This window comes from Nannobrachium achirus, assembly GCF_963921795.1.
Source record: "Nannobrachium achirus genome assembly, chromosome: 8".
NCBI lineage: Eukaryota > Metazoa > Chordata > Actinopteri > Myctophiformes > Myctophidae > Nannobrachium > Nannobrachium achirus.
In genome coordinates this window covers 30,678,708-30,701,149 of record NC_137817.1, presented here as the reverse complement: position 1 = coordinate 30,701,149, position 22,442 = coordinate 30,678,708, and the positions used below count along the sequence as shown (strand labels likewise).

Here is a 22,442-nt window from a genome sequence, read left to right as displayed (position 1 = left end):
GTCCACAACCCTCCTTTATATGAGCTTAAATATAATAAAATGTTTAACACAGCATACAAAATATTTTCTTAATCTAAAAGTATTTTATTTGCTTTTGAAATCTTGGTATTATAGATCATGTTCACATTGTGCTGATCAACGAAAACAAGGATAGATCATGCATGACACGACAGTTCCAGTCAGATGTTTGTATAATAAGGGGAACATCTGGGCCAAGATGGGGTTCTAGGGGGTCCCCAGCAAAATGTGTTAATATTATCTAAATCTGTTTAACCACTTTACCCCTATTTACGGTACTTCGACTATTTAATTAAAAGCTTGATCACCTAAGTTTTGATCATGTTTGAAATTATTTTAAAAGATTTGGAATAATTTTGAACATTTTAAACAACACAAATCTTCTCATATGGAGGTAGACCTACCTTGGTCCGTGAACATTGACCTTCCCTGGCACAAACTCTTTTCAGATGGGGGTGAAATATACATACATATTAATTCGGGGGTCACTGGCAAGAGAAAGTTTGAGAACCACTGGTTTAGACATTTATTTATTTAATTATTTCTGTATGGCTCATTGCTACCAGGCCAGACAGGTAGCTCTACCCTGCTCTAGACACAGTTAGATTTTATTCGTCATTGGTACATCCGGGTACTTTTGTTTTTGATTGACAGTTGCCATGGTAACAAGCTAGAGCATCGCCATTTTGTCAGAAGGGTTTTTTTCCCCCCAGCTCAGTCTTTTCAAATGTTCTCCCTTCCCGCCGGAATAATGCTGTCACTGGATGTATCTTTGACATTTTCGGTTAAAGAAATGCGTCGAGTAGATCGGATCAAGAAAATCAAGAGGCAAACGGTTTAACGGAGTTGAAATAATTAGGCGGCGCCGCGCTAACTCAGTTGTCCGTGTCTCTGGTCCACCGGGCCGGTTCACTGCGCAGGTTTGGACCGCGCGCCATTTTGTGAAAATTGACATAAAATTCTTGTCCAAAAATTACCAGAGGACACGGTTTCAGTTTCACGATTTTTCACCCTAGTGATTTGGATTATCTACACGCTCTCAAATATCGAAGTGACCGACGCTGAATTCGTGAAGAAACCTGAAAATCTTGAATTTGACTCAACGTTTATTCTAGCGGTAGCTAGAATCGTTAGCTTCAGGCTAGCTAAAGAACCTGGTGCTAGCCAGCGGAGGCTAGCTAATGTTAGCCGCGTTCATTTTGTCAACTAGCCTTGCTAGCTAGCCAGTTTTGCTATGGTTAGCAAGTAAGTTATGCGTGCTAGCTAAACGTTAGCATTCATCTGCTGACATTTGTCAAAGTTAGTTGAACCCTCGTGGATTTGAAAGGTCAGTAACGTTTAGTCTGGTGAAAGTGTGTGGTCTGCCGGTCAGAGGAGCGGGTGATCGGGGTTAAACGTTCCTCGCCAAACGCGCAGGGAGGGGAGAGAATCTCAAGCTGGATAAGTTGCCTCATCATACAGGTTATTGGACTTTAAATGAAGATCGTGCCATCAGAGGTGAGCATACACGTAAAATTATCCTTTCTGACGACACGCAACGTTTATATTTATAACCACGGCGGCTGTGTTGTCCTATATGTGTGTAACGTTACACTGTTGACGTTAATGGTCAAGTTATAACGGCTCTTGAGAGCGTAAAATGAAAACCCGTAAGGGTCCATTTACGCTCTCAAGTTATTGTCAATAGTCAAGTCATAACGTTATCACTAAAGTTATAGCTCTCAAGTTATAGTCTTTAATGGTCAATAAAGGCGCTAGCTAGCTTGTCGACCCTTGTTGCTAACGTTAACGTTGTAACTCCAGACAGACAGTAGGTCAACGGACCAACCTTACAGACGGGGGACCGGACAGGCTCGCTCGTACTTTGTCGCCGCGACCATGTCGTCGCCCGACAAAAATGACGTCATATTCAACAGGGAAAGGTGTCGACGCGACGCGCGTTGACATTTCTTAATACTGTTGAAAATACGTCATGTTTTCTTCGACGAACTCTTGAATAGCTGTCATGCATGCTACTAGTAGTTGTGTTGCTAACGTTGCTAGCGGGGCTGTGTGGGCTTGTTGCTGGCAGTGTTGTTAACGTCGCAGCTAACCTTGCAGAGCAATGTGTGTGTGACTGACTGGCGTTAGTGTTGTTGTTAACGCGACCGGAGGTGTTAACGTTGCACTGAAATCGCTTTTCGCCCCCCTTTTGAAGGCATACATGTATTATGTACGTTGTCATTAGACTTTCCACGGTGGTATTCTATTAACCTATCCGGCTAACATGCTACACTAGCCCAGTGGTTAACGTTTGCTTGTTGACGAGCCAGTTGAACGAACGGGCCCACCAGCACCACCACCACAACCCGCTGGCTGAACATCATCGTCACTGGCTAACGTTAACGTTGGGATTGGTGAAAGATACACTGGCTTGTCCCGCAGTTTTGTTGGGTAACGTTAACGGTGGTAGAGTGCTAACAGTAAACGCGAGCTTGTATGTTTTTTTGGGGTAATTTATATACGGAGGATTTGAGGCATACACAAACGATAGCTAGTGAAGTCGCGAAATGTACTGAATATGCTCTCTAAATTTCAACCATGACGAGATTTACCCCATCAACTGTAAGTACAGAGCTGTTCGGATGCCTTGTGGACATACATCTGTAGCTTTGGATTGTTTTGGATGGATTTCATTTAATTCAACAAGGAATTCGTTCGGGCAACCAGCTGGGTGTGAAATGAAACATAAGTCAGTAACAGATCATTTACGTAGCCACCATTTCTTTTTTAAATATGAGACAGCTTCTAATAGCAAGCTAGCTATATTTACACTTATTTAGGCCCGTTCATGCCTTGATGAATAGAAGCCACGGAAGGAACTGTTCATAGGTCGGTACTGAAAATGAAGAATGTACATTGTCAGTGGAGATGTGTCATGAGTCTGCTTTGTTGCTATGGTTTAGATTGTGTTCATTAACAGTAGTGGCTGTATTCAAAGAAGTTAAAGACCATCCCATGGTTTTAACCATGATTTCAGTTTACATGTTCAGAGATGGGCTCTAAACAAACTTCTGCACTTCCATACATATTTGCATAATCCTACACAGTTATTTCAGTTGAACAAGTTGGGCTTAGTAACTCATTTATGAACAATGAGAGATGCCAGGTCCATAGATTTACTATAATTTTGAACTGGATTGACATGCTGAGAGGAATATCCAGACTTCTTCTATCCACAGCAGTAATAGTTTTAGAATCTCATATTTACCCCCCTGAGTAAAACATTGTTTATCTTATCTGACGCCTTTTTTGTTTCTAAATTTTAATTGTTTGGGCACTATTGCCTTGATTTTTTTGTTTCACTCAATCTAAGCATCTTGTTTTCATTTTGCATTTGAGCTGTATTTGAAAATCTGCAAAAGTTCATGAATTTCCACCAAGTTTCTTCCTAATGTTTGGGTTTTCTATCCCTTCCTTTTCAATAAAGTTTAAACACTGAAATTTAATCCCAGCAAAATTGCTCAATGATAATGATCTGTTTTTATTCTTTGTAGTGGGTTGTGGTTTGCTGCTGGACTCTCCTCCCAGGATGATATGAAATTTTACAGGAGACGATGCATCCAGGTTAGCTGCTATATATTAAGATTACCTTTGGTGGAGAAGGGACAGTGTTAGTTCTTCCTCCCTCTAATAAAGGAATGGTTCTAAATGAGTACAGCAACTAATTTACAAAATTAAGTAGAACCTATATAAAAGTGGGAAAAGTGAAACTACTAATTCAAGTACATTTAAAGCATATTTAAAAACAAAAAGCTGTACAATAGAAAACCAGATTGCATTTTTTTTATTAGGGTCCGGCTTACTTAAAATAATTTGCAATAAGCCGAGGAACATGTCATCCTGAAATTATAATATTTTGAACAAATATACAAAGGCAATTTTATTTATATTAAACAGATATTCAATGTAAGATGTAGGCCTATGAAATTTAACTAAACTATAATTTATAGAGCTCTGTCAGTCACCTGGGTTCATCCTTAAAAAAAAAAAAAAAAAAAAAAAAAAATATATATATATATATATAACATTTTCTTTCTTTTTCTCACATTCTCCATGTTGTATATTATATTATATCATATCATATATCATAACATTAGAATAAATATAACACATCCTAGTTTTCTTGGTTAGAACTGCTATTCTGTTTTCTCTAGGTTCCCCTTATTTCATATACTAGATGTGTATTTTTCCTTTTCCACAGCTGGGTCAGCTTTCTAACGCTCTCAGATAGAGTGCAGGTTTTGGGCTGTGCTGCTATTTTGCTGTCAGGCTCTTGTGTTGAAAGCAGCGTCTAAGTGTGCCAAAGTTCAATTTTATTTCTTGTTTATTTCTTGTTTTCTCATTGGAAAATGGGAGCAGCTCTGCCCTGGCAACAAAAGTAGGCTATTTGCATACTGCGTTGTGATTGGTCTGTGCATTGATGGGCTTGCCAAATCACGCTGTATCTCTGTGGTGATAGGCTATGCTAATTAGGTGCTGTTGCTGGGATTCTGAATAGTGGTTACTGTGTAGCACTGGTGAATTGTGTTGTCTGGTGAGAGATGCTGATAGCTGAACATGCTATTTAATATTTTTTTGATTCCTTCTGGCTTAAAATGAAGGATGATTCACTATACATACAGTGTGGAGATATTTATTTTCATTTTTCTTTACCTTATAAGCCCACAATGTTTTGTTCCTTTCCCCTACAATGCTTGATATATATTTGACTGCCATTTTGTATTCAATTGATTAAAATCCTTAATTTATATTTATGATTTTATACATTTTAGGCAAAAAATATATATATTTATTTATTTAATTCAACAATGGATTTATACAGGAGTTATTTCTCTTACAATTTGTTCCTATGATTCATTTTGTTTAGAAGCATACAATTAATAATGGCAATGTGCTATTCCTCATCCTCAATCATATTTTACTTGACAGGAATCTTGATTTTAGTCCCCAAGTTGATTATATATTATTTTAACTAAGGAAAATGGCACTGTTACATATTGTAATTGCTGGCCATTGGTATTTAATCGCTGTACTAAGACTTAATGCTCAGAATTGTATATATATATATATATTTATATATACTCATGACAGCATTCATCTCTTCTAGGAGGAGAGACTTCAGCATGCAAACCTTCGTCCGTCCGGCTTGCGCCCTCTTTTTCTTTCCACACTGCTGGTCTTCAGATGGCTGCTCCAATGCCCCATACGCACCAGCAGTACAGTGACCGCCACCAGCCAAGCACTGACCAATCTGTTGCGGTCTTACCGTACAGCGATCAGAACCCACAGCTCACTGCCAATCAGGTATACTGTGACTCACATGTTTAGTTAATATTGGTTAACATGCAACCCCCCCCTCCCCCTTTTTTTACCCCTAGGCCAACATGTCATATGTTTGGTTCAGCCCACCTATTTACTGTTGTATCAAACATAATGGTTCTTACATCAAGTTATTAATGAGTCCTCAGTCCTGGTACTGGTCAGAGAACGCTTTGTATTGATCATAGCGCTGAAATGTTAATATGATTTTCCTGTTTGATCAGAGGCACATGCCCCAGTGCTTTCGTGACCCAACTTCAGCTCCCCTGAGGAAGCTCTCCATTGACCTTATCAAAACATATAAACACATCAATGAGGTGAGAATGGATTTATTTCCCTTCTCTTTAAAAGTATTATTACAAATATTTTCCAGATTGTTTAAGATTACATAGCAATGTCTTTAAGTTTCTTGTCATTTGTGCCAGGTGTATTATGCAAAAAAGAAGCGACGGCACCAACAGGGTCAGGGTGAAGACTCCAGTCACAAGAAAGAGAGGAAGGTCTTCAATGATGGCTATGACGATGATAACTATGACTACATCGTCAAGAATGGGGAGAAATGGATGGACCGCTATGAAATCGATTCCTTGATAGGCAAAGGGTCCTTTGGACAGGTGCTAAAAAATAAATACATGTTATATGTGAAAGTAAATATGGCACGTGAAATGGAGAATAAAGGATACTGTGGTACTGATCTGCTCTATATAGAAAATACTGTAGATGTATTGGTATGTTCATACTGGTGAAAATAATTGGTATGTGAATGGAGAAATTGTTGTCTTTTGATACTATAAACATGTCTACAATAATATTTTAACATATGTTTGTTTTCCCCTCCACCCATCCAAAGGTTGTGAAAGCCTATGACCGTGCAGAGCAGGAATGGGTTGCCATTAAGATCATCAAGAACAAGAAAGCTTTTCTCAATCAAGCCCAGATTGAAGTGCGCCTCCTAGAGCTCATGAACAAACATGATACTGAGATGAAATACTACATAGGTAATGTACTTTTACCTTTTCATGTGCACTGTATGCTTTTTAACAAAGTATTTTGAATGCTGTGTTTATGCTTATTTATTTAGACACTCTGTGCTTCCTCAACAGTTCACCTCAAGCGTCACTTCATGTTCCGAAACCACCTCTGCCTCGTGTTTGAGATGCTTTCCTATAACCTGTACGACCTACTGCGGAATACCAACTTCCGTGGCGTCTCTCTCAACCTCACCCGGAAGTTTGCCCAACAGCTCTGCACAGCGCTGCTCTTCCTGGCTACGCCTGAGCTCAGCATCATCCACTGTGACCTGAAGCCTGAGAACATCCTCCTGTGTAACCCCAAGAGGAGTGCCATCAAAATAGTGGACTTTGGCAGCTCATGCCAATTAGGACAAAGGGTACCTACCTATCTACAGATTACACAATCAATGATAATGACGCTTATTGTAGTTAAATATCCAGATCATTTCTAACTAAGGGGTTAAAGCTAAAATCTCTGTATTTTCTTTTTTAAAGATATACCAGTACATCCAGAGTCGCTTCTACCGCTCCCCAGAGGTGCTGCTAGGAATGCCCTATGACCTGGCCATCGACATGTGGTCCCTGGGTTGCATTTTGGTGGAGATGCACACTGGAGAGCCCCTCTTCAGCGGAGCCAATGAGGTGCGGTGTTGGAAATGACAACATGAATCAAATCACAAATAAGTACCCCGTTGTGAGAAGTTGTAGTGTTATACAAACATTAAACGTACAGCAAGTAGTTGAAGAAAGATAGAAGTTAAGTGAGGGATGTTGGAAATATTGATGCATTTAGTTTCTGTTCACTGTTGCATATGGCTCTGGCTGTGGCTCAGGAGGTAGAGTGACTGATTTGATCCCCAGCTCTTCCTGGCTTCTAGTCGGAAGTGTCATTGGGGGGGTTGGGGTTAAATGTCTTGTTCAGGGACACTTCGACACAGGCTGGGAGGCAAACCGGTGACCTTCTGATTACCAGACGGCCTCTTTACCCCCTAAGTTATGGCTGCCCCTAAAAACAGGGTTCCTACACAAGTATGGAAAAGTGTGGAATTATTAGGTATGGAAATGAGGGAAAAAAACAAAGACTTATAAAGACATCACCAAATCCACACACATCCCACACCAAATTATTTTAAAGAAAGTGTGGCAATATCTCTATTGCATACATAGCATCATCACAAATAACATTGTGGCAAATGCTTGACTGAACATTTATTCATTACACAGTGTAGTTATTAGAAAAGCTAAACTATATTTTCTTCATAAGGAAACCATCATTTTATAGCTGCATTCATTGTCATGTCCATGGACAAGGTGAATAAGTGAGGCTTCAGACGTGAATATTTATTTTTTTATTTACTCATTTTCGGTTCTTATTTAGATAAGAGATTCGTGGTGAGAACAATAATATATTATTTTTTCAATCCATTAAGGGGAAATAATGACTATAGGTAGGATAGTTTCAATTTGTTTACTTACTTATAATTATTTGGGTATGTTTTACTTTATAAACAGCCAATGAAGCAAAGTTAGTGGACTTGGCTCTTTTGTAGTTCACTGGTGAATTGTACATCACTTGTGTTGCTGTAGGTGTTGAAGGGAGTTAAATATAATAGTTGATCTATAAGCTCACAATGTGTTGCATTGAGATGTGTTGTGAGCTTGTAGATTGGCTATTTTCGCCACTTGACACCATTGCATGGCTATGGCAGTGTTTAATTGAGCTACAGTACATAACTTGGATAACGGTCCTATGAGGCTTTTAAGCCGTGACATCATTTTGTAGGCAGAGGAGAATCTGCCCCCAGAGCATTTTCTGTCCCTCGCTATTTCAAAAAACAACGTCTAAAAAATAACGACTAAAGTATAATTCTAACACTTTCCTTTCAATAACAAAGAGAAGAAAAATGTGTAAATAGTAAAAAGATTCACGGAAACTGGGGGCAGAAATTCTCCTCTGCCTACAAAATGATGTCATACTTAACAGCCCCTACTTCAAATTGCAGGTTGAACTTTAAAGATGTGTTCTTACCGCAATGTACCACAAAGTTTGTCTTGAACTATTCTGCCATTGCCAACCAAAATCAGCCTGAGGGTATGCGTGTGACATCATCATACCCGGAAGTTATGCGGGAACGCCTACTGAGTGAAAAAAAAACTCCTCTCTGGCCAGCCCATACATCCAAACAGAAAAATCTCATTGCATTAAACGACGTTAAACTCACTTTGCCACTCGATTTGCCATTCACTTTATGCATGCGCATACCCTCTATTCAGTCACTGTAGTTTTTGATAGGCAAATGAATAACTAAAAATAATTTGGCATCTTTGCTAACAATTTCCTCAGGTGGACCAGATGAACAAAATAGTTGAAGTTCTTGGTATTCCTCCCAATCACATAATGGACCTAGCCCCAAAAGCCAGGAAATTCTTTGAGAAGCTATCAGATGGTACTTGGAGTGTTAAGAAGACCAAAGATGGCAAAAGGGTGAGCTCAATACCTTATTAATTGTCCTCTCAATACAAGTCGTTTTAACCAATCATGGTGTTATGCACATGCACTGTTCCCTTGGTAGTAAATCTCTTCACCTTTGTGTGCCTATCCATGAGCAGTATAAGCCTCCAGCCTCACGGAAGCTCCACTCCATTCTGGGTGTGGAGGCAGGGGGCCCAGGTGGCCGACGTGCGGGGGAGTCTGGCCATGCTGTGGCAGACTACTTGAAGTTTAAGGACCTGATCCTCCGGATGCTGGACTATGACCCGAAGAGCCGCATCCAGCCCTATTATGCCCTGCAGCACAGCTTCTTCAAGAAGACTGCGGACGAGGGGACCAACACGAGCAGCAGCGTGTCCACGAGCCCCGCACTAGAGCAGTCCCAGTCTTCAGGAACCACGTCCAGCACCTCCTCTAGTTCAGGTAACTTCCACTTGAATTTTCTTAAGCTCTTCTCATTTAATTACTTATCGATAGTTCATTACTTGCATTGTAGACTAGGTCAGATTTCCAAAAATCACAGATTGTGTGGATTTAACATGTTTCCGATTTCTCAAATGTGAGGAATTGTTGAATATTGTACTACTTGCTTGGTCACATGATTTTATAACATAGCTGCTGTCAAATAAATAAATACATGAATGATGTAATACAATATATGGATTTGAAACGCTCCAGACTGGGTGACTGAGCTGGGCCATCAGGTGTATGGGAAGGATGGGCGCCTCAGTGGCGATACAGTGGAGAGACATAGCCCCTTATGGGCCTAGAGGGTGTGGAGATAAGTGCAGAACTTCCTGAATGTAAGTGTCTACCAGGTATCTAGGAAGGGGTAGTGGACAGAGTTATGGAGCTCCTCGGGCGGGGAGGAGGGATGTAGTTGGTTGGCTGGTTATGGAGGTCCATACAGAGATGTCAGAAGTCTGTCTGCTGGGTGATGAAGGAGTGTGGTGGGTGGGTTGAGGGGGTGGGTGAGGACGTAAGAGTGGGGCAGGTCTACTGGTTATTTAACCTAGGTTGCTCCTCAGGTGGGTAGAGGGGAATATGGGGTTGTGGGTCACTGGATAGCTTCCTGGGCACTTAAAGGACAGAAAAGCAACGTTATAGAGCCCTGGTTGTTGTGGTTCTAAGACCTCTGTGATCCATGTAATGGCTATGTAATAACTAGTTCATTGATAGATTGAGGGGTGTGGTATGATGTGGCAGTGTTGGTGCTTGCATACAGTATACACAGTGTATATTTTAGTGTGTGTGTACTGTGTATATGGGTATATACAATCTATGTTTTGTGTGCGAGGGTGTATAAGTATGAAGTCTTATATGAATACATAAATATGGAATATTTACTACAAGTCGGGTGATGATAGTTGTCTGTGGGTATGTATGTGAGTATATGGCCATATCTAGGCCTTAAAAGGGAGTAGCGTTCTCGGTGATGTCACAACCAACCCACATACATACCGATAGACAGATATCGTCACTCTGCTTGTGCGCTCTGCGTGTCGCACTTGTCGTTTTCTTCGGTAAGTGACTGAGTGCACAAAGCGTAAGTTGGCACCTCGACAGAGTGCAGTCTAGTTTTGAGTGTTCATTCACTATGGACTTGTAGGGTCGACATGTAGAAAGGATGGGCATAAATAAGCTTTGAGCTTCAGCCTATGCCTTTTCGATCAACCAGAAGAAAATGTTGTCTTACAGTGTGAAATGTTTTGAGATAATGTTGATGAGGATCGAAATCAACTCAACGAAACTATCGTTAGATAGGATGTCAGTCTGGCTCACTGGATAGTCCCGCTGTTCCCTAGTGGACCTCCAGGCAGATCTTATGACAAGATAGGCAGTCGTGAACAGACATAGTTAGTGTGGAGAGTTTGTCCCCGGTTGTGGTGTTTGTAAGACCTTTGTCATGCATGGCTGTGTGTCAGGCAGGCAGCGATATCCCTATGCCAGACTGGCTCACAGAAAAATATTAAACAATCAGATACCAAAGACCAATAATATTACCAGGGGTCGATCTCCACCCAGTAACTGATTATTATGGCCCAGAGGGTCCTGGGCTGTTCCTTCTCAAATGTTAAAAAATCTCCAGACCAAAAACACAGAATTTGAGCATTGAGAGCTTTTCGTCCATGCCTTACCCCTTATCTCTAAACGTATCCACGAGTTTCCTACGCCCCATAGTGCATTGCACAAACGTCTGCATCGAGCTTCCGCCGCCGATTTACAAGCTCACAACGGGTTGCATCTGCGACGCGACGTGAGCTTGTATGTCTGCTGTTAAACCCGGAAGTTTGGTCCTGATAGTCTCCAGTAAACTCCCGCGGAAACTTGTGGATACTGGGTAAAGTGTGTGTGTTAATGTGGGCTCCACTTCTCTACACAGCTGATTCAAATCACTTAACAAAGCATCAAGTAATCACGGTAATTCAGGTGCCACAGGCTCACAGCAGCAACAGCAAACAGTCAGAATGAAACGGCTAAGAGGAACAGGAAGTGATGCCCACATTTCACACAAGGGCTCATGGGACACTGGAGACTTGTGGATACAGTGGCCAAACACAGTATTGAATACGTAGTGACTACCATAGACATTGTGGATAGACATTGTGGAGCAGTATCTTGTAGTATTTGAGAAATTGAAATAACCAAATGAGGCTGCTTTTTACAAGCACTCAGCAAGGCCAGCAATAAACTGTATACTTTCACCCAAGAAATTGGTTTGTGATGAGTGGGAAAAGTGGGTGTGGCTGTTTTTCTGTCAAGGAGTGGTATTGGCGAAAAATAAGCGCTTGCAATTGATCCAGGATCATAGAAATCCCTAGATAGACCCCTCACAATTTCTTTTGGCAGAATTAAATGGGAATCAAATTTTCCCACATAAATTGCGGGTACCCCGACTTTAAGCTGCTGTCACAAGTTGACCATGTGATGATATGAAGTCATGCCTCTATCGTAACATTTATGTTATCATAACAACAAATGGCTTACAAATGTAGTCGTTTTATTTGTAACAAATCAGTCTTGTTTTGTAACAATAATGAAGTTGTGCTTGATACACATTTTGCCCTGTTTAGGAGGGTCATCTGGAACGAGTACCAGTGGCAGAGCGAGGTCAGACCCCACCCACCACCACTTGCACAGTGGAGGGCACTTTGGCACGGCCCTGCCTGCCATTGATGGTGACAGCCTCTGCCCACAGGTTTGTCTAATGTCTAATAATTAAGCAATTAGTATATAAGACATATGATCATATATTTTCATGTCACCCTTTTTTTATTCATTGTCAGCTCCAGAGTTTTAAGTGTGGCACATCATCACTGTCACTCAAATTCATGTTCTTATTTGAATTAAAAATATACTAATTTCAGTCTTGGTATTGGCTTGGACATTTTTTCAAGAACCAATTCCAAAGTTTAATGCGGTCTTAAATTAAGTTTAAATAAATGTTGCTGAAATATATTTTTTATATTTGATCTATAAATCAAATTAACCATAATTTTGGGGCGCCCGCTGGCCTAGAGCTCCAGGCGCATACCACATTGGCTCTGATGCATGTGGGTTGTGGGGTTCGAATCCCGGCAACCTTTGCTGCATGTCACTCCCCATCTCTCTCCCCATTTCCTGTCTGTCTACTGCCCTATCAATAAAGGCATAAAAGCCCCAACACAAATCTTTTAAAGAAAAAGAAAAAAAAGTAACCATAGTTCTACTTTGTTAAGTTGCCTGAAATTGTATGTATACATTGGGAAATATATAAATATTTTTGTTTGCTGGATATTGACAGGCAAGACAGCCTTACCCTCCTCCATTGGTATGGGGGGGAGGCGTTGGACCAGAGGCAGTCGCTGGAGAGACGCATCCAGTTCAGGAGACCACCTTCCATGTTCCCCCTCAGCACCCTAAGGCCCTACATCCCCACTCACACCCTCATCACCACCACGGGCACATGATGGCCACCCGGCCACGTCCGCGCCACTACACCTCCCCGACACACAGCTCCTCGACACAGGACTCCATGGAGGTGGTACATGGCCATCTGTCCATGACCTCCCTGTCTTCCTCTGCCTCCTCTTCCTCGACGTCGTCCTCTTCCACTGGGAACCATGGCAACCAGGCCTACCAGCTCCGCCACCTGCCCGCTGGTGCCCTGGACTTTGGTCAGAACGGTGGGCTGAGTATGGGGCTGGGTGCCTTCTCAAACCCACGGCAGGAGACTGGCATGGCAGCGCACCCTGCGTTCCCCATGGGCACGAACACAGGGCCTGCCCACTACCTAGCGGAAGGCCACCTGGCCATGAGGCAGGGCATGGACCGAGAGGAGTCTCCGATGACTGGAGTGTGTGTGCAGCAGAGTTCCATGGCCAGCTCGTGACTGCACTGACATTTGGCTGTGTGTTCCCCCTGTGCGTCATTTTTAAGGTGATGTTTTTTACTACAAGGTGTGTTGAGAACAAAAGCTGCTCACGTCAGAAGGGAGATATCACTGAACCGCTACTACAGAGAAAAACCTTTTGTTAAAAGTATATATGTAATTTTCATCAAATTTCTTTTCAATCATTAGGCACAAAGTAATATTGCAGAATAACCATAGTAAGATTGAGACATCCATCTTACCATTTCACAGATTCCATGTAACCATCGAGTAATCACCATATGGTATTATGTGGCAAAATCTTCTGAGGAGCATTTCAGAATGAAGTTTTAAGCTGTTTTACAGGTAGCTGTCAGTGATGAAATGCTTAGCGTCCTCTTTCGGTTCAAACAGTGGAATGTCTGACATTACTGTTCCACTGGTTAATAATTGTTTTGCCCTTTTTAAGTGAAATTTCACATAAGAGCTGCTTGTAAATCCTGTAGCTTGATGAGGGGAAGTGTTTGCAGTGATATTTCATGTTGTTGGTCGGTATTGTGTAACTCTGTAAAAGGGGAGCACATAGCAGTGGAGTCCCTACAGCGTGTGCTGGCCGAGTGGAGGGGAGACCCTGCAGGCGGATACCGACGCCGGTCGGCTGGAAAGAGGGAGGTGGTACCCCTCAGGCCTAGTGCCCCTGTAGTCCTGCAGCTGCAACCGGGCCTGGCACAAACGAGAGCAGCAGTGGGCTCGGGAGACGGAAGACTCCAGCCCAATGAATGGAAGACAGTCAGTGGCTGGTTCTTAGATAACCCTTTGGCCTTATGACTCATGGACTTGGAACGAGATGGAGCTGGACATTATTATTTGAATTAAGATGGCTTTTCTCTATTTTTCTCTCTAGACAGCCCTTAATTCTTAAAGGAAATTAAAACAACATAGAAAAAGGTAAATAAGAATGGTAATTTGAGGCCTTTCTCTACAAAGATTTCTTCAGCAGGGCCCCACATAACAGGGTCTTATTGTACACAACAACCTCCTAAACATTACTTCCTTGAAATCTTGTTCACCGATTAAGGATTTTGCAGTGGAAAGAACTATCTATTCCAGAGTCTACCGTTTTCTTTTTTTTTGTTACTTTTTTCCCTTTTGCATGTAGTTCCTCATCAGAACACCTGCACAAGTCTCTCCATCCGAAACATGGAAACTGAAGAAAAATAATAAGTTAAGTGACTGCCTTTTTTCTCCTCAAATTATGCTGTGAATTTTACAAGAATTTATTTTCCCTTTGGATATGTTTTTATACCAAAGCAGTTGTTTTATAGCATATAGGTGTCTGTAACCAATAATGTAGCAGTTCACCACTTTTGACGCAAAGTTTATCAAGATCTTATTTTAACGTCAATACAAAACAGCTGCAATATATTACTTTAGCAAAACTGGAGATCGTTGTTGAGACCGTTGGCTATTGTGTATTCTGATCAGATTTGTTTGCAACGTTTTACCAAAACTGTTTCCATATTAATTGGTAGATTATTTTGGGAGTCTTTTAAAACATTGGTATGTTAGAGAATTTGGTAGTTACTCTGCAGGCTCCGGAGTAGCAAGATAGAAGCTGATGGTTAAAAAAGGAGACTAATGCGTTCTATTTCTGTGTCGTTGTTTTTCTTTTGCCCCCCATCATACTATTTCAAAGGGTTTTGCTGCCTTTCATACATCATTTGGTCAACTTGCTAGTTTTCTGCCATGACTTTTTGTGTCATTGTCCTGGCAGGAAAGGGATACTTGTGGCAAATCGGAATTTGTTTGAAATGGTTTTGTTCTGGTTTGTTAGGGCAGATCCCCATGGTTGTTGTCCTATTCAAAGGGAATTGGTGCCCGTCAGCCCACAATCACATGCTCTGCTCTGGCAGACATGTATGTCCTCGGAACATTACAGTTGATAACAGAATATTATTTTCTTTTCTTTTTTATTTGTTTGTTTTTATTATTTTTTTATATCAGGGATTTTGAAGTGCTTTCTCTTTCTGTTGCTCATTTTTATCAACTTTGGAATTAGACAGAAAACCTGCCCACAACTGCATTTTAAGTACAGGGCAGGACACAGGTCATTTTAATGTCATAATTCAAAAGGAGAGACCATCATAAGGACAAATCATGTTTGGTATTTCAACAAATACAAATGTAACGCTACCTATATTGAGATTGGAGTTTTATCTGGATGTCAAGGTTAACTGCAAATTTGCAATCATTTTTCATACCCCTGAGAATTTGAGACATTCAGAAATTGCCAGTAGTTTGATTACTGGCACTCATACTGGTACTAAACATTCCAAAATAAAGACTGAAAAAAAAAAAAAAAAAAAAGACTGCAGTGACTCGTAAGTGTGCGCCTATTACAGATCATGCTGATTGACCTCTTATTTAGAGCAGTTGTCATGAAATGCAGCCCCTTTTTAATAGTTGAAATAGAATTTATGTATATATTTATATTTTTTTAATAAAGGAAGTATAGAACTCACTACCTTGCTCCTGCTGGTATGTTGATTATGTTTGTCAATGTGGTGACCATTCAGTGGGCAGGAACTCCTGTTTTCTTAGTGGCAAAACCTTGCCTTTTGGCAGAGGTACTTGACTGCATCAGGACAACACTATGAGGTAGGGTTTGAATCAAACAGGGAAAGCTAGATCTTCAAACCTTAATAATTTTCACAGGGTATATTGTAAGTGCATGTACATCACAAACCTTACTTTTTGGTTAAATGAGAAGCACATGGTTGAAAAGTGGTTCCATTTTCCATAAGCCTGTTCTGTTTGTGGGTTTTACACAAACGTGTATACTTGTTGACATTATATCTTACACCCAACAGAAGTCTAAGTCCTCTGATTTCATTTGAATATTTTTCCTTAAGTTTTTTCCCCCACATTTTATCACTTTTTTTGTACATGCAACATGCACTATAAAATTGAACAGCATGGGGGAAAGGATAAGTCCATGTATCCACAGATTGTAAGATCTAGTCAAGACTTTGCTGTGTTTATGACAATGCCCTTTGTATTATATTAAGACAGTCTTATGTATGATATATAAAAAGAAGTTAATTGAAATCTTTTGTGTGTCTTTATTCTTCTTTGTCAGATGTGTATTGTTAGTATCTAGCCACTACTCCTTGTTGCTTTCAGTTAGTGACTTTCATATACACTAGCATTCAGATTTTTAGATGGTTAAATTAACAAATTAAAGTAATATGAAGCTAATAGCTATTCCTGAATTAAGTAGTCCCGTAAGACAAAATGAACATCGAGTGAGCGGATAATGGCAGTTGTTTAAACTGTCAATAATGGAGAAGTCAACCAATCATGAGCCCTGGCTCGTTGGTCTAGGGGTATGATTCTCGCTTCGGGTGCGAGAGGTCCCGGGTTCAAATCCCGGACGAGCCCACTTATTTTTAACAAATCGACTTGTTTGTAGATCATGACTTGTTTATTTGAAAATAACTATTGCCAAAGTAAGTATCCACTGCGAACTAGAGGCGGCAACCAAAATCAAGTAACATCTAAAAGCACGATAAGGGAATACTTCCGGTGACGTTACTTGTCAACATACAGAAATTGACAACATATCTGTCACAAGTGGCAATACGAAGGGGCTCGTCCGGGATTTGAACCCGGGACCTCTCGCACCCTAAGCGAGAATCATACCCCTAGACCAACGAGCCACGTGACGATCGTTTCATACAATCGTTTATTCATTCATATGAGTAAGGTGTTCAACGTTATTATGGAGGTAGGTAGATAGCAATATAATATAATTTAGATGGGTTTATTTTTTACTAGGCACATGAGCACTGCAGACTAGACTACATGCATTCACTAAAACAGGGTAGAACTGACTCCAGCAACAGCAACAAAGAAAGCTTATTAGTTGGGTAAATAAATGCTGAGGATCGAACGTTACCATTGTAATGCACCTTCTACTTTACAGGTTAGTTATTTTGCGGTTGTGAAATATTGACAGTCCTTTCTCCTTTACGTCACGGACAGTGGCAGTGCATGTTTTGAGCAGATGATCCGAAGTTAGACGGACCCCGACCCAGTGTTTGGGACAGTGATCCAACTAGTCCGACTGAGGGATACTTGCTGAAATGAACGGTTTTGCCCACCACTAGTTGCAACGGCCAAAACAACCAGTGGGGGGCGGTATTGTGTTGCAATATAACCACGAACCGCCGGAAATGTATACAAGACGAAGAAGACAATCCAAAGTCTGTAGAGCTTTTTGAATCCATCACTGTTGCATGTTGTTCACAACTGTTAGCTCTTAGCTGTACTGGGATTCATGCCTTATCTACAAAGAACACACACTTGAACACAGTACTAGAAAATTAAACCGTCTGAAAGTCCACAGCGAGGCTCGTGTTACAGGTAGCGGTGCCGTTTCCTTGGCATATTCGCTGAAAGTTTGCTAGCAGGGCTAGCATTAGCTAGCTGGATAATGCCAAATTTTTGCGCGGCTCCAAACTGCACCAGGAAGAGCACACAGTCTGATCTGGCGTTCTTTCGGTTTCCCAGGGACCCGGAACGGTAAGGCGTGACAGTGTGGTCTGATTATATTTGTTTACATTTGTGGAAAAAGTACTCCGATTTAAGTAAAAGTATCAATACTTCATTATAGAAATACCCTTACAAGTAAAAGTCCGGAACTCAAAATGTACTTGAGTAAAAGTATGATAGTAGTGGCATCAAAATGTACTTAAAGTACAAAATGTTTGAAAATGGCTCAATAGCTTTCAAATAGCTTAGGTAAAATAGGGCTAAAGTGGTTATTGTATTTTTAATAATATTTATATCTGCAAAGTAAACTAAAGTTTCAAATATAAAATGTGGAGTAAAAGTACAATATTTGGAATCGAGAGTTGGTGGAGTAGAAGTAAAAGTATTGGAAATTGGAAATACTCAAGTACAAATACTTCAAAAGTAAATGTACTTTACACCACTGTTTGAATATGAATATATGATGTGTTGATGGCGGTAAGCATGGCTGGAAAAAGTTAACTACAAATTACACAAGGCTAGAAGATCCATGGCTACTGATTAGGAGAGAACAGTCAGAGAAAACTAACTTTCAGAATGGCACAATGTATTTCACAGTACACCTTAAGTTGGTGTCAGATCTGACTCAGTCAGTGCCATTACAATTTCTGATTAAATATCTACACTCTATATGACACTACTGTGATGTTATAAAACATCTCCAATGAAATGAGTCCTTATACATACTTAAAGTTACCGTCTTGGATAGTTTGACCATTAATGGGCAGCAGTTCCAGTTGTTATGGCCCATCTCTACTACTACCACTTGCATAATTATGCAATGTTAATGTGGTCCTGACAAAAATGTACTGTACATGAAGAGACTGAGTTATGGTTGTGATTACTAATACTTACTCTTAGGTGTATTGTTGCAGCCTTTCACTATCAGTTAGTGCTTCAGTTTTTGTTCTGTTTATAATGCAGATGCCGACTCTGGGTAGAGAACTGCCGCAGGGCAGATCTAGAGACAAAAACCTCAGACCAATTGAACAAGCACTACAGATTGTGTGCCAAACACTTTGACCCAGCAATGGTGTGCAAAACCGTAAGTATTCTATCTTGTTATTGCTGTAAAAATTGTACTCAATGAGCCATTACTTTCCAAATTAATACATTTCTCAATTGAGCTTTAATATGTGTTTTTTTCTATCTTTCTTTTTCCCCCCAGAGCCCCTATAGGACTGTTTTGAAGGATACAGCAATTCCAACCATATTTGACTTGACAAGCCACCTAAAAAATCCTCATACTCGACATCGCAAGCGGATTAAAGAATTGGTATGAAAATGTCAATTCTTAAGGCTGCTACAAAATCAACTAATACTTTCAAATCATCGTTTTGTGTATTTTTGTGTTTATTTCTCCCTAAAGTAAGTATTTTCTATTTTCTCTTAATAGACTGAAGAGGATATAAGGAAAATCAAGGAAAGGAGATGTAAGTACTTTTTATTTTAATGGCTTTAATGTAATTTATTTGCATACAATGCATACAAACGCAAATATCACAGAGTTGACATACAGTACAGTTAAAAACGTTGGCATTTACATCCAGGGCAGTGAGAGATAAGAGTAAATGGCATGAACCCTAGCTCCTAGGAAACATTCATGTAAATGGTACAATGTAAATATGAACTTCAATCAAATATCTCTCTTCCTCCTCTCATCTACAGTAGCATCTTCTATTGAACAGTTGCTTTCAAAAAAAGATGCTGAGGAGGACAGCAACAAAGATGATGAGCCGCAGCTGTCTCCATACGAGAGGGGGTTCCGTGAGTACCTGAGGTCCTTATTTGAAGTTGTTGCCATGCTGGCAAAGCAGAACATCCCACTGTCTACTGACAAGCTACCAGAAGCTAAACAAGACTGCAGTAACTTCCAGGCCCTGCTAGAATACCGTATGAATGCTGGCGATATGGCCCTGAGTAAGCGTTTCGGGTCATCAGCTGTGAACACAGAGTGCCTCTCCATGGAACAGCAGAACCAGCTCCTGGACATCTTTGAGAACACTGTGAGAGAAGAGATACTCATGGAGGCAAGAGAGAGTCGCTTTTTCTCTCTAGTCACAGGAGACCTGGTTGAATTTTCCAATGAGAAAAATCTGCCTCTATTTTTGCGCTTTGTGGATCAGCGCAGCATGCTTAGGGAGGAGTTTCTGGATTTCGTTCCATTCTGTGGTGATGAGCCTTCTCTAGTGGAGAGACTTGAAGCCCAACTGACTGAACGTTGGGGCCTGAGTATGGAGGACTGTCGTGGGCAAGCTCACCAGGCCACTGGGACCTCAACCATCAAAATGAAAGCAGTGGCAGCAATCCTGATGGAGAAGTACCCTTTGGCAGTGCACATGCCTTGCTCCTCTCCTGCACTAAACATCCACCTGGCCAACAGTCTACCTTTCCCCAGTGTCCAGATTGTCATGGCAACCTTGAGAAAAATTGATAGTTTCTTTAGCAACCCTACTACTTGGGGAGAATTAGAGAAAGCCATCTCTGCTAATTACCAAGGGAGTGAAGAGAAAGAAACCAAGTTAAAAGAAGTATGTGGCTCACACTGGACACAACAACACAACGTATTTGATTTGATGGTGGATATGCTGGAGGCCCTCGTGCAAAGCATGGATAGGATCCGGGACAATGAGGACGGAAAGTTCAGTGATACACTTACAGCAGATGCCTACTCAGTCACTGAGATACTGGCTGACTTTGAAATTATTGTCACTATAGTCATCTTAAAAAATGCCTTGTCTTTCACCAGAGCCTTTGGCAAGAATCTCCAAGGAGAAACGCTTGATGTGTTTTTTGCTGCCAATACCCTAACTGCCGTACTGCATTCCCTGAATGAGGTCATTGATAACATTGACGTCTACCATGAATTCTGGTTCGAGGAGGCTGTGAATTTGGCTACTGCGATGGGGGTTCCTGTGGCGGTACCTCGGCTGTTCCTTCGGAAACAGCGTGCAGCTGATGTCGCAGAGGTCCACCCAGAGGCATACTTCAAAGAATATGTGACTGTCCCTGTGATCCGAGGAGTAATCCAGGAGGTGGAAGACATATTCTCAGAGACCAACCTTAAAGCCCTCAAATGCCTGTCCCTGGTCCCTGCCGTAATGGGTCAGATGAAGTTTAACACCTCTGAGGAAAACTATGCAGAAGTGTACCGCAACGACCTTCCCACCCCAGACACGCTCCCAGCAGAACTTCACTGCTGGAGGATCAAGTGGAAGCACAGAGGCAAGGAGGTACGCTTGCCCACTACCATCCATGAGACCCTCCAGCTACCAGATGTCAAGTTCTTCCCCAATGTGAATTCATTCCTCAAAGTTCTCTCCACCTTGCCCGTATTGAAGATGGAGGACAACGATCTGGAGACAGCAGGTGAACGGCTGCAAACCTACCTTAACAGCACACCTGTCAAGCACCGGAACAAGAGTCTGGCCGTGCTTAATGTTAACGCACATGTCAAGCATGACTTTGAGGTCATGGTGGACAAATACTGCAGACTTTACCCTGAAGATGAGACGGAAGTTGAAATTGAATTGGAAGCCACTGCCAAGGCTGAGCCCATGGAGTAAGATGTGGTGACATAATGTGACATTGACTAAGATTAAGCTTGATGACTTAATGGGACACAATCGAGTTGAAAAGATATGATGTTGCTCATAAACGTTCCTAGCCTCTTTAATGTTTTTGCAACTATTGTTGCAAAAAATAAAAAATATATAATTGTGCATTTGTCTATCGATTTCATATCCTCATAACCGAATCCATTAATTATTAATTGTTTTCTCGCAAAGAAAACAGAGATTTGGGCGTTCTAAGTGGGACTCTGCTCTAGAATAGTCTCCATGTTTCTTAATATATCACACAGGTATAGTTTTACAGTATATTGTGGTTTTCAGTGTATCTTGGGTGCATTTTAACAGACTTCTAGGATGATAAAGTATTGTCAGATCCGAGGGATATAAGCGATATTTGTATCCAGTCTGAAAAGCAACGAAGTAGCCAAACAAATTACTTTGATAATAGATGTAAAATACTCACATTTTTGTAATTAATATTTTTGTTCACACATTTTACAGTGAAGGTAGATCAGTGCATGCTGGACATTGGTAGTAGAGCGAGGACTTAACATTCAATATAACGTTGATGCAACAACATGAACTTTGATAAAGAGAGGAGTGAATACTTTTTGATGAACTGATTTATTCTCAGATTTAACAGTGTTTCAGATGTAGATAGTTATCCTGTCGAGGCCTATAATGTTGCTGGTATTTTATAATATGTACCTGCATTATTTTCTTAAGTAGTTTAGCTTTTCTTATACAAGATACTTGTTCTTGGTGTGTTAATAAAATCATCAATGTCTCTGTTGTGTTTAATTTACATTTTAATGTAAGGCACATGATGGACAGGCCAGGCCAGTCGGGGGAATTACAGAATATTTTTTATACTTTAATCCCCCGACCCAGGCCCAGGTAGGTGTGTGGTGGTAATGCATTGTATTCTCTACTAGGCAGAGTGAACTGTTCCTTTTAGACTAATCAGCATAATGCCATCATAAATTTGTATTCTGGAAAGGAAGCCTGATATTGTAATTTATTTGCAAATGCTAAGCTGCTAA

At 40.8% G+C, this 22,442-nt stretch overlaps 2 protein-coding genes across 6 annotated transcripts; both read left to right on the top strand.

The window, feature by feature from the left end:
• Positions 1–712: 712 nt before the first annotated feature.
• On the top strand, positions 713–16,299 carry dyrk1ab (dual-specificity tyrosine-(Y)-phosphorylation regulated kinase 1A, b). 5 transcript variants are annotated; one of them, XM_080731190.1, is made up of 12 exons: positions 713–1,515; positions 3,555–3,624; positions 5,168–5,364; positions 5,604–5,696; positions 5,805–5,993; positions 6,230–6,377; positions 6,483–6,769; positions 6,888–7,034; positions 8,737–8,877; positions 9,003–9,306; positions 11,958–12,082; positions 12,668–16,299. In XM_080731190.1, the coding sequence occupies exons 2-12, from the start codon at positions 3,615–3,617 to the stop codon at positions 13,253–13,255; spliced, it is 2,229 nt and encodes a 742-aa protein (XP_080587316.1). In that variant the 5' UTR covers positions 713–1,515; positions 3,555–3,614; the 3' UTR covers positions 13,256–16,299. The 5 variants fall into 5 exon arrangements, with proteins under 5 accessions (XP_080587316.1, XP_080587320.1, XP_080587319.1 ...); XM_080731193.1 differs by lacking the exon at positions 713–1,515 and adding an exon at positions 1,854–2,622; XM_080731192.1 differs by lacking the exon at positions 713–1,515 and adding an exon at positions 1,854–2,889.
• Positions 16,300–17,729: 1,430 nt separating this feature from the next.
• On the top strand, positions 17,730–21,393 carry thap12b (THAP domain containing 12b; the record flags this gene model as incomplete). Its single annotated transcript, XM_080731824.1, has 5 exons — positions 17,730–17,818; positions 18,752–18,872; positions 18,996–19,103; positions 19,224–19,260; positions 19,496–21,393. The coding sequence occupies 5 exons, from the start codon at positions 17,730–17,732 to the stop codon at positions 21,391–21,393; spliced, it is 2,253 nt and encodes a 750-aa protein (XP_080587950.1).
• Positions 21,394–22,442: the final 1,049 nt, after the last annotated feature.

Bases quoted from the DNA above. Each gene is read 5' to 3' on its own strand.
- dyrk1ab (XM_080731190.1), top strand. The intron at 6,770-6,887 runs GTACCTACCTAT...TCTTTTTTAAAG, and splicing joins CATGCCAATTAGGACAAAGG to ATATACCAGTACATCCAGAG. The intron at 7,035-8,736 runs GTGCGGTGTTGG...CAATTTCCTCAG, and splicing joins TCTTCAGCGGAGCCAATGAG to GTGGACCAGATGAACAAAAT.